This window comes from Carassius auratus, unplaced genomic scaffold (genome assembly GCF_003368295.1).
Source record: "Carassius auratus strain Wakin unplaced genomic scaffold, ASM336829v1 scaf_tig00217128, whole genome shotgun sequence".
Taxonomy (NCBI): Eukaryota; Metazoa; Chordata; class Actinopteri; order Cypriniformes; family Cyprinidae; genus Carassius; species Carassius auratus.
Genome location: NW_020528908.1, coordinates 173,634 through 189,491, shown reverse-complemented (window position 1 = coordinate 189,491; position 15,858 = coordinate 173,634). Strand labels below are relative to the sequence as shown.

The window sequence follows — 15,858 nt, the reverse complement described above, 5'->3', positions numbered from 1 at the left end:
ACCATGAGATCACAGATTAGATGGTCGTCATCAGAATGGTAATAGACACTCACAAAGGTGTACTTCTGATTGTCAATCTCAGCATGAACCCAAGCGTAATCTCCACCCTCACAGTTTGCTTCTAGACGTGTGTGTGCTTTGTTGAACACCTCTGCTTCTTGAACTGAAGAGAGTCAAATACATCGTCTTCCTCTCCCTTTTCATTTGCTCTTTGAATTCCTTATCCTTCAGTGTTTCTATGTCATATTCCCCTCCAAAGGCCTCAGTGATTTAACGAATGTCTTTCTCACCAATATGAGTCTCTTGCAGAAGCACAACATCGTATTGTCCAAAGATTGCCAGTAGAGCTTCTTTTTCATTCAGTCTTGTTTTCAGACCATGAATATTCCAGGACAGAACTTTGAATTCTGATTCCGATGCCATCATGTGGAGGAATGTTGTCTTGTCTGTGAAGTTTACTAAAAGCAAACACATGTTAAATGACAGAGACATGTTTTTCTCCATTTAGACCAGACCTGAGCCACTCACTCCATTCACATTTAATTTATTACATTTATTTATGTGCTGCATGAACCTGCAAGTTCAATAAAAAATAACAATGTGTTTGAGTACAAACTGTCCAGTATAAAATGCTTTTAAATATCTGGCTAAAATGCTGCAACACGCATTAGCAAACAAGCATTCATTTTTTTATTAATTTAATTTGTAAGTCACTTTGAATACAAGCGTCTGCTAAATGATTAAATGTAAATGTAATTAATTTATAACTCCAAAGCAGCTATGTATCCTGGGGGATGCAAATATATATAAAAAAAAATAATAATAATAATTAAACTAAAGTAAACGTTGTATTAATCTGCTGAGCGATGAACAAGCTTTTCATTTCTAAAAACTGTGGTGAAATGGTTCTTCTTTCTGAGTTAACTTTAGAAAATTGATCCGTCTCTTTATCATTGTGTAAAACGTCTGAAATGTTGCATTAATATCTTGTGGGGTATGGAAATTTTTTTCAGTTTTAATTATAGGTATAAGTGTTTTTACTTAACTACATGTAAGCAAGTTGCCTAGATATTTATATTTTAATGCAGTTGTTCATTGTTAGTTCATGTTAATTTACAAGCCAGCAAGTCACTGACAGATTTTTCCCCCAAATGAATATTTATTGTTGTCAGTCACTTTAACATTGTGTTGAACATTAACACTGCACTGTGCTTACATACAGGTAAATGAAAAACTTAAATAAAGATGAAGTTAAAATATGTTATAACAAAAGTTACATAACTATACTGTACTTAACTGTAAAAAACAAAAGAATTCATTGTCAGTGATCTATGGCTCTGTCTATTAAATGCCGTTTCATTTGAAGTGATGGTGATTTAGGGGTAAACACGGAACCAGATTTACTGACGAGATGTGCATGATCATATCATTAGATATATCACCCAGCCATAGTCCACAAGAACACAAGTACAAACAAGACCGCATATTGAGAAATGAAAATCTGGCAACCCTGATCACTAGTAGCCTTTGGCTGGAATTTTTCCTGGGATCTGGCAACACTCATTCCTCATTCATTCAGCGAGTGTTGTGTCTTCTGAGGAGAGATGAGCAGCTCACCGTATTTCTCTTCTTTACTTTAGTGAAAGTTTATTGTTTTCATCAGGTTCAGGGCTACTTGTGCATCTTTTCTTGCTTCTTTCTACAGAAAGATATATATAATATAGTTTTTTTTTTTTTTTGGCAGATACTTTACTCTTCCCTCACAGTAGTTGGGATGTATTGACAGCAATAAATGTAGGACTATCTTCATCAGTTTACAAGTGAAGACAAGCATCAAATCATCAGAAGAGCTGAAATCTGTAACTACTGAGTTTATTAAAGAGGACAGAGAGAAGATGAGCGATCCAGAGCCCTGCAGAATCAAACACACTGAAGATACTCAAGAACAAACAGGTTGGTGTTTATTCTGAAGGCCTCCTTACACACGAGAAACACATGTTCATAATAGTAGAATAACTTGATTACAAAAAATAAATACATTTTATACAGATTGTAAGTTAATTTTGATGATCTCGGATTAATGAACCGTTCAGAGCTTTGAAATAAAACAATGCGAGTATGAAGCCACACAAATCATCTACAACATGTTCAGTAAAGGGAGGTTTGGGAAACTTTCATATTGATCGTCAGTGTCAGGTCAGATGAAATATTACTTTAACTGTTTGATTTATTAATTTTAGATCTAGTTCACAAACATTTTACCAAATATTTTGGACGTTTCTCATTATAATGTGTAACACTGCAGCTTGTGTGAAAACTGAAACAAAGGATTGAGGTGATTTTCTTGTCCTCCCACCTGCTCAGATGACGTCACTTTCTTCATTCAGTTTTATTTTCAGGTTTGATTCTTGCCATTAACAAACCATTATCTATGACTTTTGCTTCAATAAACTCCTAATTTGCTGTTTATTAATTGTTAGTAAGGTAGTTGTTAAAATCAGATATTGGTTAGGATTAGATATATAGAATATGGTCATGCTGAATATTTGCTTTATAAGTACTAATAAACAGCCAGTATTTTATTAATATGCATATAGTAAGCATATAGTTAACATGAGAATTGGTCCCCTACAAAAGTGTTATCAGTGTGATCAGAATATAAATGAAGTATAATCAATGGGATTCTAGCCTTTCATGTGAACAAGTTATTTTTCTATTACACTCATAATGTATTTGTCTGAATGCAGAGGACTGTGAAGGAATGGAGTGCGTGAAGCTCCTCGTCACCTGTTCACTTCTTAAAATAAAAGACTGCAAACAGTGACATGTATGGACTGCTGTTGGAGTGTGTGGGTGGTATGTATGTATATTATATATATATAGGAACATGAGGCCAGACTCCACAGCTGCTCTGCAGACCGACTCAGCACCTCAAGACTTTGAGAGTGGTTTTCACAGAGCCAGAAGAAATCATAACACCGGCAGTGAGAATGTGGTAAAAATAGAGCTTAACACATTCAGATCTGGGCGATTTCAAAGTGTGGCATGTGACCAAGTATGTTAACCCATACTCAGAATTCATTCTCTGCATTTAACCCATTTGAGTGTACACACACACACGCACGCACGTACGCACACTTGGTATAGAGGGTGGAGAGAGCACTGGTTGACCCACCTACAATTCCTGCTGAATCTGAGACTCGAGCCCGCTACCTTTAGGTTACAAGCCCGCCTCTCTAACCATTAGGCCACGACTGCCTCCTGACTGTTTGTGTGATCAATGTTTAGTTTAAAAAAAAAACTGGTATTGAATGTCAGGTCAAAAGTCAAGTTTAAGATCTGTGATGGGAATTGATAGGAATCGATATGAAGTGTTGCTGCTGCAATTTCATTTACATTTCAGGTTTATTTGTATAGCACTTTTCACAATACAAATCATAGCAAAGCAGTTTTACAGAAAATTAAATTTAGACAATATATTTAGTAGTAGCTTATCAGTGGTAACTGTCAAATTAATGTACATATGGCAGAAATGTACGGTAAAATTCAGTTGATGACGTAATCAAACAGACGATGAACACTATTAACAGCAATGATTATATGTTGCAGTCAAACTACAAAGAGCCGTTGTTCACTGACATGCTGCACAATATATGATTGTGGTTTTTCATTTCATTTCATTTCATTTCATTTATTTATTCTCTTTTCATGGTAATGCAACACAAAATACCACAACAACAAACCAACAAACACACAAAAATACTTTCCATGACAAGAAGAACAGGAGTAAGATGAAGAAAAAAAATCTTACAAACTCCTACCCCATTCTTATATTAAGAAAATTACAAATTAGAAATTAGATGGCCTCACTGACATGACATATATAAAAAAACAAAAAAACAAAAAACAAATAAACAACAACGATGCAATAATGACGACTCCAGCAACAAAAACAATGACGAAACCATCATTGTTGTTATAGTTTTAATGATTTTCACATTCATCTTCGTACAAATTAAATATCTTCTGTTTATACTTATATTTGAATTGAAGAATATTTGAACAACATTTTAAATAATTTTCTAAAAATTCCATTTTTTTCACACCAGAAACTGAAACACACATTTGTTTGAGGGTATTTCCAGCAAAAGGTTGTTTAAAATCATTATTTCTTCTGCTTGTCTCAATATTTACAGTAAAAAGGGTTTGCAATCCATGTGGTAACAGGCAGTGTTTCGCTTTATGAACAACTAATAAAGTTTGTAAAGAAACCAAATCCTTCAATTTGAGTAGTCCTGACCTCAGAAACAGTCCTGTAGTATGTTCTCTTGGAGCAACTACATTAATTATTCTTATAACCCTTTTTTGCAAAATAAATAAGGGCATTAAATTAGTAAAATAAGAGTTTCCCCATACCTCCAAACAATACATCAAATATGGCAAATTAAAGGAACAATATAAGATTCTCATTGCCTTATAATTTAACATAAACTTTACTTTGCTCAAAACAGCAATGTTTCTACAAATTTTATTTCTTATATAAGCTATGTGTGACTTCCATTTAAATTTTTCATCAATGAGTACTCCTAAAAACCTAAATTCTGACACTCTCTCAATAATTATTCCATTTAAAGTCAGACTAACATTATCAGGACATTTTTGATTTGTAAACAACATAAATTTTGTTTTACTTAAGTTTAACGACAGTTTATTTTTATTAAACCATTTCTGAAGTAGAACCAATTCTTGTTCAATAGTTTTCATTAATATGTTTAAATTCTTCCCCGATACAAAAAAAATTTGTATCGTCCGCAAAAAGAACAAAACGCAAAATCTGTGAATAGTCACAGAGGTCATTAATATGTAAAATAAATAATTTAGGCCCCAGCACAGAGCCTTGAGGGACTCCCGACTGTATTGTTACCAACTTAGATTCATGGCCTATATACTCTACATCAGGGGTGCTCAACCCTGCTCCTGGCGATCAACTGTCCTACAAAGTTTAGCTCCAATCCTAATCAAACACACCTGAAGCAACTAATTAAGGTCTTCAGGCTCACTTAAAAATTAAAGGCAGGTGTGTTTGATTAGGGTTGGAGCCAAACTTTGCAGGACAGTCGATTGCCAGGAACAGGGTTGGGCACCCCTGCTCTACATATTGTTGTCTATTTTCTAAGTAACTAATAATCCAATTTAATACTACACCTCTAATTCCATATGTCTGTAATTTAGATATCAATATAGCATGATCAAGAGTGTCAAAGGCCTTTTTAAGGTCAATAAAAACTCCAACTGTGTGATTTTTATTCTCCAATTCTGTAGTAATGTCTTCTGTGATTTTCATCAAAGCCATAGCTGTTGAGCAGGTACTTCGAAACCCAAACTGATTATCATGTATCAAAGAATGTTTTTCAAGAAAACAATCAAATTTTTTAACAAAAAGCTTCTCCAGAATATTTGAAAATTGAGAAAGCAAAGATATAGGCCTATAATTTGTGAGACTATGTCTATCACCAGATTTAAAAAGGGGAATAATTTTAGCCACCTTCATTTTATCTGGGAAGAAACCTGTATCAAAAGACAAATTAATTATATAGTTTAATGGTCTAATAATACAACGTTTGTATAATAATCTTTTTTTGCACATCTCATTATAGAAGTCAGCTTATTTTTATAAGCTTTATATTCTTTTTCTGTGTTTACGGTCCGATATTTTACAAAATCCCGATAAAGCTTATTCTTCTTTTTACAAGATTTCAATATACCCTTCGTTAACCAAAGCTTATTATTATTTCTTGCTTCATCATTCAATATTTTTATTGGGCAATTTTTATTATATAACCATTGATACTTTTCAAGAAAGAATTCATAAGCCTTATTTACATTATTTGTACTATAAACATTGTCCCAGTATTCCATGATAACGCAGCAGCTTGTTAGTGAACAATGGCTCTGTGTAGTTAATGCTACTCCATGTGAAAGCACGAAAGTGATGGAGATTTACCACTGATTACAGAACCAGCCGTGTGATTTATAGTGCAGCCCTAACTAACATACACATGTTTCACATTGTTAGCAGATGTTTCAGCTGTGTAATGAGAGATTTGCAATGGCAGGACATCAAAAATGTTAAAATGCAAGCTGTTACCCAATCACTGCATTGGACGTTATCATCGAAGTCTCACTTTATATTATGTAAGAAATTACACTCTTTTTTTCATGATTCCTTCTGACTAGATACATAATCAATATTTTTTCACAAAGCTGACACTTCAAAGTTTACTGTTCAGGAATCAGAATCATGCAGACTGTTATGATAATAGAGATATATAAGTTCAAACATAAAAACAAAAATAAAAATATTAAAAACATATTTTTAAATGTAATAAAAACATTTTTGATTTAAGAAATTAGTTTAGAGATACAGTGTAGCTAAAGTCACAAGTATTTCAAAACTTCATTAGAAATATCAAAATCTAATCTGTAAAACTGTGAATTTTATGGAATATTTTCTAAGGCCATGTCATGTGTGTTTTTAGAGAAGGCTAATCTGGGGTGCGTTTCCCAAAAGCAATAGTTGCTAACCTGTTAGCAACTTAGTTGGTTGGCAATGGGAAATTGTATTGCAACCAACAAATTTGGTAACTTAGTTAGCAACTATGCTTTTGGGAAATGCACCCCTGATTGATTTATGGCACTTGTCATCTCTGTAAGATCTCACATGTAAACAATCCTGTGCTCTCTGTATGTGTGTTGGCTTTGAAAACTCCCCGTTTTCATGGTTCTATTGTTCTCACCAAACGAGTCTTTCACACTTCCGCCAGGTATGACACATTATCCGCATTATTCTTTTATCATTATTATTTTGTTTTATATTCCACCTTTATCAGTCTTGTTTGTGGAATTTCAATGTTTACAAAGCAACAAAGCAGCGATCTCACTTCAGTCTCTGTATGCATTTAGCCCTTATTCATCAAAAGTCTTTCTGTAAAAATACAACAAAACATTTTACGGCCTTACATGAATTATTGTGACAGAAATGCACTATGAAAAAGAAATGCACCTGCTATTAGTAGCATTAGAGCTACGGTTAGCATCAAGCTACATCAGACAATTTATTAAATTATTAGTACACTTTTACTCAAAACTCACCTTAAACCCCGATCGAGTGTTTGTAATAACATCATTTTGTGATCACAGGTGGAATTTGGTCGTTTACTATTGTAAAAATTTGCCATTTGTAGCCTTTACAAATGTAACTTTACTTTATGTAAATTTTTTACATTTTTTATAAAATGCCCCAGATCTCAAGAAAATCTCATACCAAGCTTTTCTATCGTAATCGCGGGTTTATTATTCGGATATTTTGTGTATACAGAGGTGTTTCAGTGTTGTTGTGAGCAGATATGAACCAGGAACTGTTCACGAACCATGTGACACGATCTGACGCTGTCCGGTTTTGGGACTGTCAGATTGACAACCCAAAGGTCCAATCAGAGTCTGTCTGGGTCACAGCTCGAGCAAACGGAAGCAAACAAACAGAGATGGCTCTGGCAGAGGCTATTTATCATCAGATCGCGTAAATCAGTGGAAAATGAATAGAAATGACGATTCTGTCTGAAGAAATATGAAGTAAACATCAGTAAATATATCCATATATCTCCGCAGATATGCATCTTTGGTCTATAAATCCTTATTGACGCTGTTCAGTGAGTTTATGTGAACACAAATAAACCGCTGCGACGTGACTGAATATGAATGAGGGATGAATTTCTATTCAAAATGTGGCATAATACGGATTTATTATTTTGCACTCCTGACATAAATTACTAAATAATTGTCACTGCAACAATGTTTTATCAAAATATTCGTCAAATATCGAAGCTAGAGTCTTTAAACTTTCAATTGATGCACAGTTTGTCCAGATCAAGTAAGAGAGTGATGTTTAACATGCTGTGAAAGTGAAACAATAATAAACCGGGGCCATCGGCGATGCTTGCACGTAAAGGAGTTAAAAGTCTTACTGAAGACTATTATGTCGTCAAGATATACTAAAGTCTTGGACCAGTGGAGGCCACGGAGAACAAGCTCCATCAATCTCTGAAATGTTGGGGGGGCATTAGTAAGACCCATTGGCATGACCTTATGCAGTAGGGAACTTTTGACGCTCTAGCGGTTAATAAACAGAACTGCTTGCATCTTCTGGAAGAACATTGTAGCCGGAACTACTTCTCTCTGTTTATGTCTATGAAGAATCACAAAGGTACTGGGTTACTCTGCCGCGGTACCCCCGAAGCAATCTAAAATAGTCAGAATATAAACACTTATTATAGGTGTACCCTAGTGATTCAGGACAAGCTAAAAACACGGTTTGGAAAATTTATTCATGGTGTACTCGCTTATTATGTAAATTTTTCTACATTTTGAACACAAACAAAGTTACGGACCGCAGCTCTGATTGGTTGTTTTTTACCGGGAGCGATGGAGTTTCTGCAAATGGCAATAGGACACTGGGAGGAGCCAGAGGAGCTTGATTTTTTTTCACAGATTATCTGTCTCATATTCTACTGTCAGGACATAATGACAGGTTTAACAAATATGTAAAAAATATATTTTTACAAAAGTTCCCTACTGCAGCTTTAAATTGATAGAGGGAATCACCTGTAGTAAAGGCAGTTTTCTCCTTACTAGCATCATCCATTTGAATTTGTCAATAGCCACTGGACAAATCTAGAGTACTAAACAAGGTGGCTCCAGAAAAGGCGTCTAAACTGTCACACACACACACGTGGAAGTGGGTGTGCATCGTTGATAGTAATTGAGTTCAATCTCCGGGTAAGCCCATGGACTATGACTAGGCTCAATTAAGTCAGAATCAAGAAGTTTCTGTACTTGGTTGTCGATTTCCTTTCGTAGGACAGGAGATATACGGTATGCTCTCTGACGTACAGGGGATGTAGAGGATGTCAAATCAGTTCTACCTAGATCCGCAGAGGTAGTGCTAAAGACATCACAGTTCTCTTGTAGGAGGGAGTTAACTACTCTACCTCACTTGGAGTAAGAGTGTCAGTACCAATGTGAACATCAGGTGTTTGTCATGAAAGGCTCTGTAGGCTAACCTGAGCCAAAAGACTATCCATAGGCCTATAAAAATCAGAAGGGACACTACGCACAGTGTAGAATTGACCTAAATGGGTCTGTTTGGGCAGCTCAATATCCTGGTGTGTAGGATTAAGTAAATGAACTACAGTGAGCCCATTTTCAACATTTTCAACATTTCAACAGTCAAGTCTTTGTCAAATGTCACATTCGGTTCTAGAATACCTTGAAAACCAAGAAGCTGAATTTTTGTTTCTGAGTTGCATGCTACTGAAGCAGGAACAATCTCTGTCAAGGGGGGCGACTGACACCTGTGAAAGCAAGAACACATTACAGCAAAAGGGTAATGCATGTGAGGAACTGAGAAGGGAAATTTTCTCATTATTGAACATAAAAGTACCAGAGGCTGTGTCATTTGAGGCACCATGTGTTTTGAAAAAGTCCCACCCAAGAAGGGCATCCTGTCTAGAGTCCCTTACAACATACATGTTCATACTGAATGTGTGTAACCCAAGACGTAATGTGACAGGTAATGAGCCTACAATGTCTAATTGTTGTCCTGTCAGTGTGTGTGCCAACTGGAAACTTCAGTAAGGGGCGGTGTTTCAGTGCAGGGATGCGTTGATGTAAGGCCTCACTAATGAGTGACAAACCAGCACCAGTGTCAAGAAAAACACTGACTTCTTGGTCCTCAATGAGTCCTTTTATGTACAGTGTCCAGATTGCAGAGTCTGAAGATTTCACTGTGTTGTCGCTATGGGCCGCTGACAGTTGAACTGAAGATTGGCCCTAATCTCCAGCTACCATTCGTTTCCCGACTGCTGCTGTTCGGTGAAGCATACATGGTGTGAATATGGTCGTTGTGGACTTGGAGAGCTATGTCTGTAATACTGCTCACCCCTCTGTCGATCTCAGTTCTTGCCTGGACTGCTGTCGTCGTTTGATTGATGCCTATAGTTGGGCTGAGCATCGTATGCAGCAAATCCCCGCTGAGGACTAAAGTGAATATCTCGACTGTCATAGTGTAAGGATCTTTCATAGCCTTGCTGCAGAGGATAACTTTGCCTGGGGCTTCCTTGTGGTCTGCGATGGCTGTTACTGGAACGTACAGGAGATCTACCTCTGAAGTAGGGCTCATCGGATGCAATGAAATGTTGATAGCGAGAAGATGACAAATTATGATTGTCTTTAACTCTGTCTAGTGAGGGTGATCGTGGACGATAAGCAAAGTGATGTTCTGGGGATGAAATGGAACTGGTATAATGAGACTTTGTAATTGTAACAACAGACTGAAGTTTGTTTGCTTTCAGATGAAGGTCATTGAGCTGTGCTGCAAGCATATTGGTCGACTCTGTCGTGAGGCTGTGTACCACGGCAGGTTGAGGTGCAGCAGGCCCAGCAGAGGAAAAGACTCAGTGGCTGCAGAATGTGCTCTCTCACACCAACCAGCTAATTTAATCGCATCTTCAAGTGTAGTAACAACAAACTCATACAGCATAGTTTGCAATGCAGGTTCAAGTCCAGCTATAAAACATCACAAAATTTCACCTTTGATGGCTGATTCTCCATAGTCTGGAAAAGCTTGGTGAACAAGGCAAGTCAATTCGGCAGCATAGACTTCCAATGGCTCGTTACTCAGACGTGGACTGGCATTCAAGTAAGTTTGAAATATTCTTAATTTTGATTGAAAACTGCAGCTAATTTGCTACAAGTGGTGTTATAATTAGCTTTTATATTATCTGAAAAACTATCCCAGTAACTAAATGCAGCACCGGCCAATCTTGAAGGAAGTACTATGGCAAGCCGAGGTTTGTCCATACCTGAGGTCTCACAGCATACTTGAAAACAACGAGCCCACTGAGAAAAGCTTTCGTTGCCATCTTCAGTGAAGTCTGGAGGTAAAACAGCTCTGAAGTGCACTTGCGGGTTTGTTACATTGTCCTCTGCCATGTTTGGAAAGAGTGAAGTCAATGCAGTGTTGTATTAGTTCAATCCAGCAAAGTCTTTTATAGATAAAGATGGTTTGCAGATTACACTTAATGTACTGAAAGTAGTGAAAAAAGAGAGCGCTATTAAATCCTGGCAATAAGCCAACTTCTAATAGTCCCGTTGCATTCGTCTGCTTTTACCTATTTTCCCCCCTCTTTCTCCGACATAAAAAAAATGTAAGAAACATATAACTGAACATGGAATGAAAACTCACACGATGGTGAAAACAACAAAACTGCTCTAAAGTTATAAATATCAGTCAATGATATCGCTGTAGATGAAGTGACCCCAACTAAGCAAGCCAGAGGCAACAGCGGCAAGGAACCGAAACTCCATCGGTGACAGAATGGAGAAAAAAACCTTGGGAGAAACCAGGCTCAGTTGGGGGGCCAGTTCTCCTCTGACCAGACGAAACCAGTAGTTCAATTCCAGGCTGCATCAAAATCAGATTGTGCAGAAGAATCATCTGTTTCCTGTGGTCTTGTCCTGGTGCTCCTCTGAGACAAGGTCTTTACAGGGGATCTGTATCTGGGGCTCTAGTTGGCCTGGTCTCCGCTGTCTTTCAGGGCAGTAGAGGTCCTTTCTAGGTGCTGATCCACCATCTGGTCTGGATACGTACTGGATCCGGGTGACTGCAGTGACCCTCTGATCTGGATACAGACTGGATCTGGTGGCCACGGTGACCTCGGAACAAGAGAGAAACAGACAAATATTAGCGTAGATGCCATTCTGCTAATGATGTAGAAGGTACATAGGGTGTTATGTGAAGTGTTTCCGGTTTCCGGTTCCGGTTTACCTAATTAATGCAGCCTAAAAATCCTTTAACGGATTTGGATATTAAAAGCATATTAGTATGTTATGTGTATGCCAGGTTAAAGAGATGGGTCTTTAATCTAGATTTAAACTGCAAGAGTGTGTCTGCCTCCCGAACAATGTTAGGTAGGTTATTCCAGAGTTTAGGCGCCAAATAGGAAAAGGACCTGCCGCCCGCAGTTGATTTTGATATTCTAGGAGTTTTGAGAACGTAGCGAACGTAGAGGAGTATAATGTAAAAGGAGCTCATTCAAATACTGAGGTGCTAAACCATTCAGGGCTTTAGAAGTAATAAGCAATATTTTAAAATCTATACGATGTTTGATAGGGAGCCAGTGCAGCGATGACAGAACCGGGCTAATATGGTCATACTTCCTGGTTCTAATAAGAACTCTTGCTGCAGCATTTTGGACTAGCTGTAGTTTGTTTACTAAGCGTGCAGAACAACCACCCAATAAAGCATTACAATAATCTAACCTTGAGGTCATAAATGCATGGATTAACATTTCTGCATTTGACATTGAGAGCATAGGCCGAAATTTAGATATATTTTTTGAGATGGAAAAATGCAGTTTTACAAATGCTAGAAACGTGGCTTTCTAAGGAAAGATTGGGATCAAATAGCACACCTAGGTTCCTAACTGATGACGAAGAATTGACAGAGCAACCATCAAGTCTAGACAGTGTTCTAGGTTATTACAAGCTGAGTTTTAGGTCCTATAATTAACACCTGTTTTTTTCTGAATTTAGCAGTAAGAAATTACTCGTCATTAAATTTTTTATATCGACTATGCATTCGATTAGTTTTTCAAATTGGTGTGTTTCACCGGGCCGCGAAGAAATATAGAGCTGAGTATCATCAGCATAACAGTGAAAGCTAACACCATGTTTCCTGATGATATCTCCCAAGGGTAACATATAAAGCTTGAAGAGTAGTACTGAGCCTTGTACTAGTACTGAGCCTTGAGGTACTCCATACTGCACTTGTGATCGATATGATACATCTTCATTCACTGCTACGAACTGATGGCGGTCATATAAGTACGATTTAAACCATGCTAATGCACTTCCACTGATGCCAACAAAGTGTTCAAGTCAATGCAAAAGAATGCTGTGGTCAATTGTGTCAAACGCAGCACTAAGATCCAATAAACAAAATAGAGAGATACACCCACGATCAGATGATAAGAGCAGATCATTTGTAACTCTAAGGAGAGCAGTCTCAGTACTATGATACGGTCTAAATCCTGACTGGAAATCCTCACATATACCATTTTTCTCTAAGAAGGAATATAATTTTGAGGATACCACCTTTTGTGGTATCTTGGACAGAAAAGGGAGATTCGAGATTGGTCTATAATTAACTAGTTCTTTGGGGTCAAGTTGTGTTTTTTTTTTTTTTTATGAGAGGCTTAATAACAGCCAGTTTGAAGGTTTTGGGGACATATCCTAATGACAATGAAGAATTAATAATAGTCAGAAGAGGACCTATGACTTCTGGAAGCACCTCTTTAAGGAGCTTAGATGGTATAGGGTCTAACATACATGTTGTTGGTTTAGATGATTTAACAAGTTTATACAATTCTTCCTCTCCTATAGTAGAGAATGAGTGGAACTGTTCCTCAGGGGATCTATAGTGCACTGTCTGATGTGATAATGTAGCTGACGGCTGAATGGTTTCAATTTTATCTCTAGTAGTATTGATTTGAATACACAATGAATATTAAGCAAACAACTTCACTCTATATTTTGCTGATTGTGCTTTTGTGCTGGTCTTGACTGATTTAATTAATAATAAATAATAATAATTCCTTACATTTATATAGCGCTTTTCTAGACACTCAAAGCGCTTACATAGTCAGGGGTATCTCCTCATTCACCACCAGTGTGCAGCATCCACCTGGATGATGTGACGGCAGCCATAGTGCGCCAGAATGCCCACCACACACCAGCTTACTGGTGGAGAGGAGACAGAGAGATGAAGCCAATCAGCGGATATGGGGATTGTTAGGAGGCCATGTTGGTCAGAGGCCAATGGGCAAATTTAGCCAGGATGCCGAGGTCACACCTCTACTCTTTTTCAAAAGACATCCTGGGATTTTTATTGACCACAGGGAGTCAGGACCTCGGTTTAACGTCTCATCCGAAGGACAGTGCTTGTTGACAGTATAATGTCCCAATCACTACACTGGGGCGCTAGGACCCACACAGACCACAGGGTGAGCACCCCCTGCTGGCCTCATTTGCACCTCTTCCAGCAGCAACCTAGTTTTCCCAGGAGGTCTCCCATCCAGGTACTGACCAGGCTCAGCCCTGCTTAGCTTCAGTGGGCAACCGGTCTTGGCCTCCAGGGTGATATGGCTGCCGATTTAAGGTGATTTAGGCCTGTCATGGATAAATAAATATTACACTGAAACCACCAGTAAGTGGCTTTAAGTCTCTGTCTTAATGACTGATGCATTGAATTGTTCATTCAACTCACTGACTGATTGACTCTTTATAATCAAATGAATAGGTGGATCATTGACTCAATAGATTTGTTTAAAACAGTCGATTCATTTAGAAACTGAGCAAGTGACTGTCATTATGAATGGACTCAAGATTTTTTGGCCAAGTTACAATTGATAATGTAATTTTGCAACAAACAACAATTAAGATATTATGGTATGATAAATATCACACACCATAAATATCCTTACATCCATATTAGTGGAAGCAATGTTTAAAAAAATAATAACCTGAAGATGAGCTTGTTCATGCAACGTTTCAATTCATTTATAAAAATGCATCAACATGATTGATCACTTTGTATTTCTGTGTTTTCATTTTGATAATGTGCTGAAAATGAAATTTTATTCATTAATTTCAGAGCGGATGGAAGGGAACGAGGAGAGTGAGGTGGAGGAGAAACACAATGACAAACCTGGAGAAAAGCCTTTCAGTCGCTTAAATACTAATACAATATTTTTAAAGAAAAGAAGAGCCAAGAAATCTTTCACCTGCACTCAGTGTGGAAAGATTTTCTCATGGAAAGACAGTCTTGTGCTTCACATGAGAGTTCATACTGGAGAGAAACCATACACATGTGATCAGTGTGGGAAGAACTTCACACAATCAGCACACCTTAAGAGACACATGAACATCCACACCGAAGAGAAGCCGTTCACATGTGATCAGTGCGGAAAAACATTTTTGTGTGCTTCATACCTGAAGAAACACTTGAAAGTTCATATGAAGGAGAAGCCACATTCATGTTCTGAATGTGGAAAGAGTTATTCACTTCCGCAAAGTTTAAATGTACATCAGAAAAAACATACTGGTGTGAGAGAGTACATGTGCTTTGAGTGTGACAAGACTTTTATTTCAGCGAGCAATTTAAAACAGCATGAGAGGATTCACACTGGAGAGACACCATACAAGTGTTCACACTGTGACAAGAGATTCAGAGCGTTAGTAAGTATGAAATCACATGAGTGGATCCACACTGGAGAGAAGCAACACACATGTGATCATTGCGGGAAGAGTTTTGTTTATAAAAGTCACCTAAAGAGACACATGAAGATCCATGTAGTGGAAAAAACACTTAGTGAAGAAACCAGTTAGTTTCCTAACAGTCATGATGAGCAACAGGATGTTGGTTGAATGGTATCTATTAACTCCTGTTCACACCATCACGACTGTCCGGATTTTCACATGGGATTTGTCTGGTCAGACCAATGAAAAAAAAAGAAAAACAGCAATAACACAGTCACTCTCCATTCATGTGTGGAAAGACTTTTTTTTGACTCTGCAAAACATAAAAGCACAGAATCAAATATCTTTATTCTCAAACAAACTTTAAGTTTTACATTTTTACATTTAAATTATTTCTGGGGAAATAATAAATCCTAACCTTCCAAATTTGCTCTTGTAGCACAGGTGAAGTGTGTGGAAGTCATTAGTTTATCAAAATGGATT

The 15,858-nt window shown here is 37.4% G+C and overlaps 1 protein-coding gene across 1 annotated transcript; it reads left to right on the top strand.

Moving 5' to 3' along the window:
• The first annotated feature begins 1,599 nt into the window (after nt 1-1,599).
• Nucleotides 1,600-15,539, top strand: LOC113100039 (gastrula zinc finger protein XlCGF7.1-like). Its single transcript, XM_026264910.1, has 2 exons — nt 1,600-1,953; nt 14,771-15,539. Exons 1-2 carry the CDS (start codon nt 1,896-1,898, stop codon nt 15,502-15,504), a joined length of 792 nt encoding a protein of 263 aa, XP_026120695.1. The 5' UTR covers nt 1,600-1,895; the 3' UTR covers nt 15,505-15,539.
• Nucleotides 15,540-15,858: the final 319 nt, after the last annotated feature.

Excerpts from the sequence above, each read along its gene's own strand:
- LOC113100039 (XM_026264910.1), top strand. The coding sequence starts at position 1,896 with ATGAGCGATCCAGAGCCCTGCAGAATCAAACACACTGAAGATACTCAA. Across the intron at positions 1,954-14,770 it reads AGATACTCAAGAACAAACAG|AGCGGATGGAAGGGAACGAG; the intron begins GTTGGTGTTTAT and ends CATTAATTTCAG.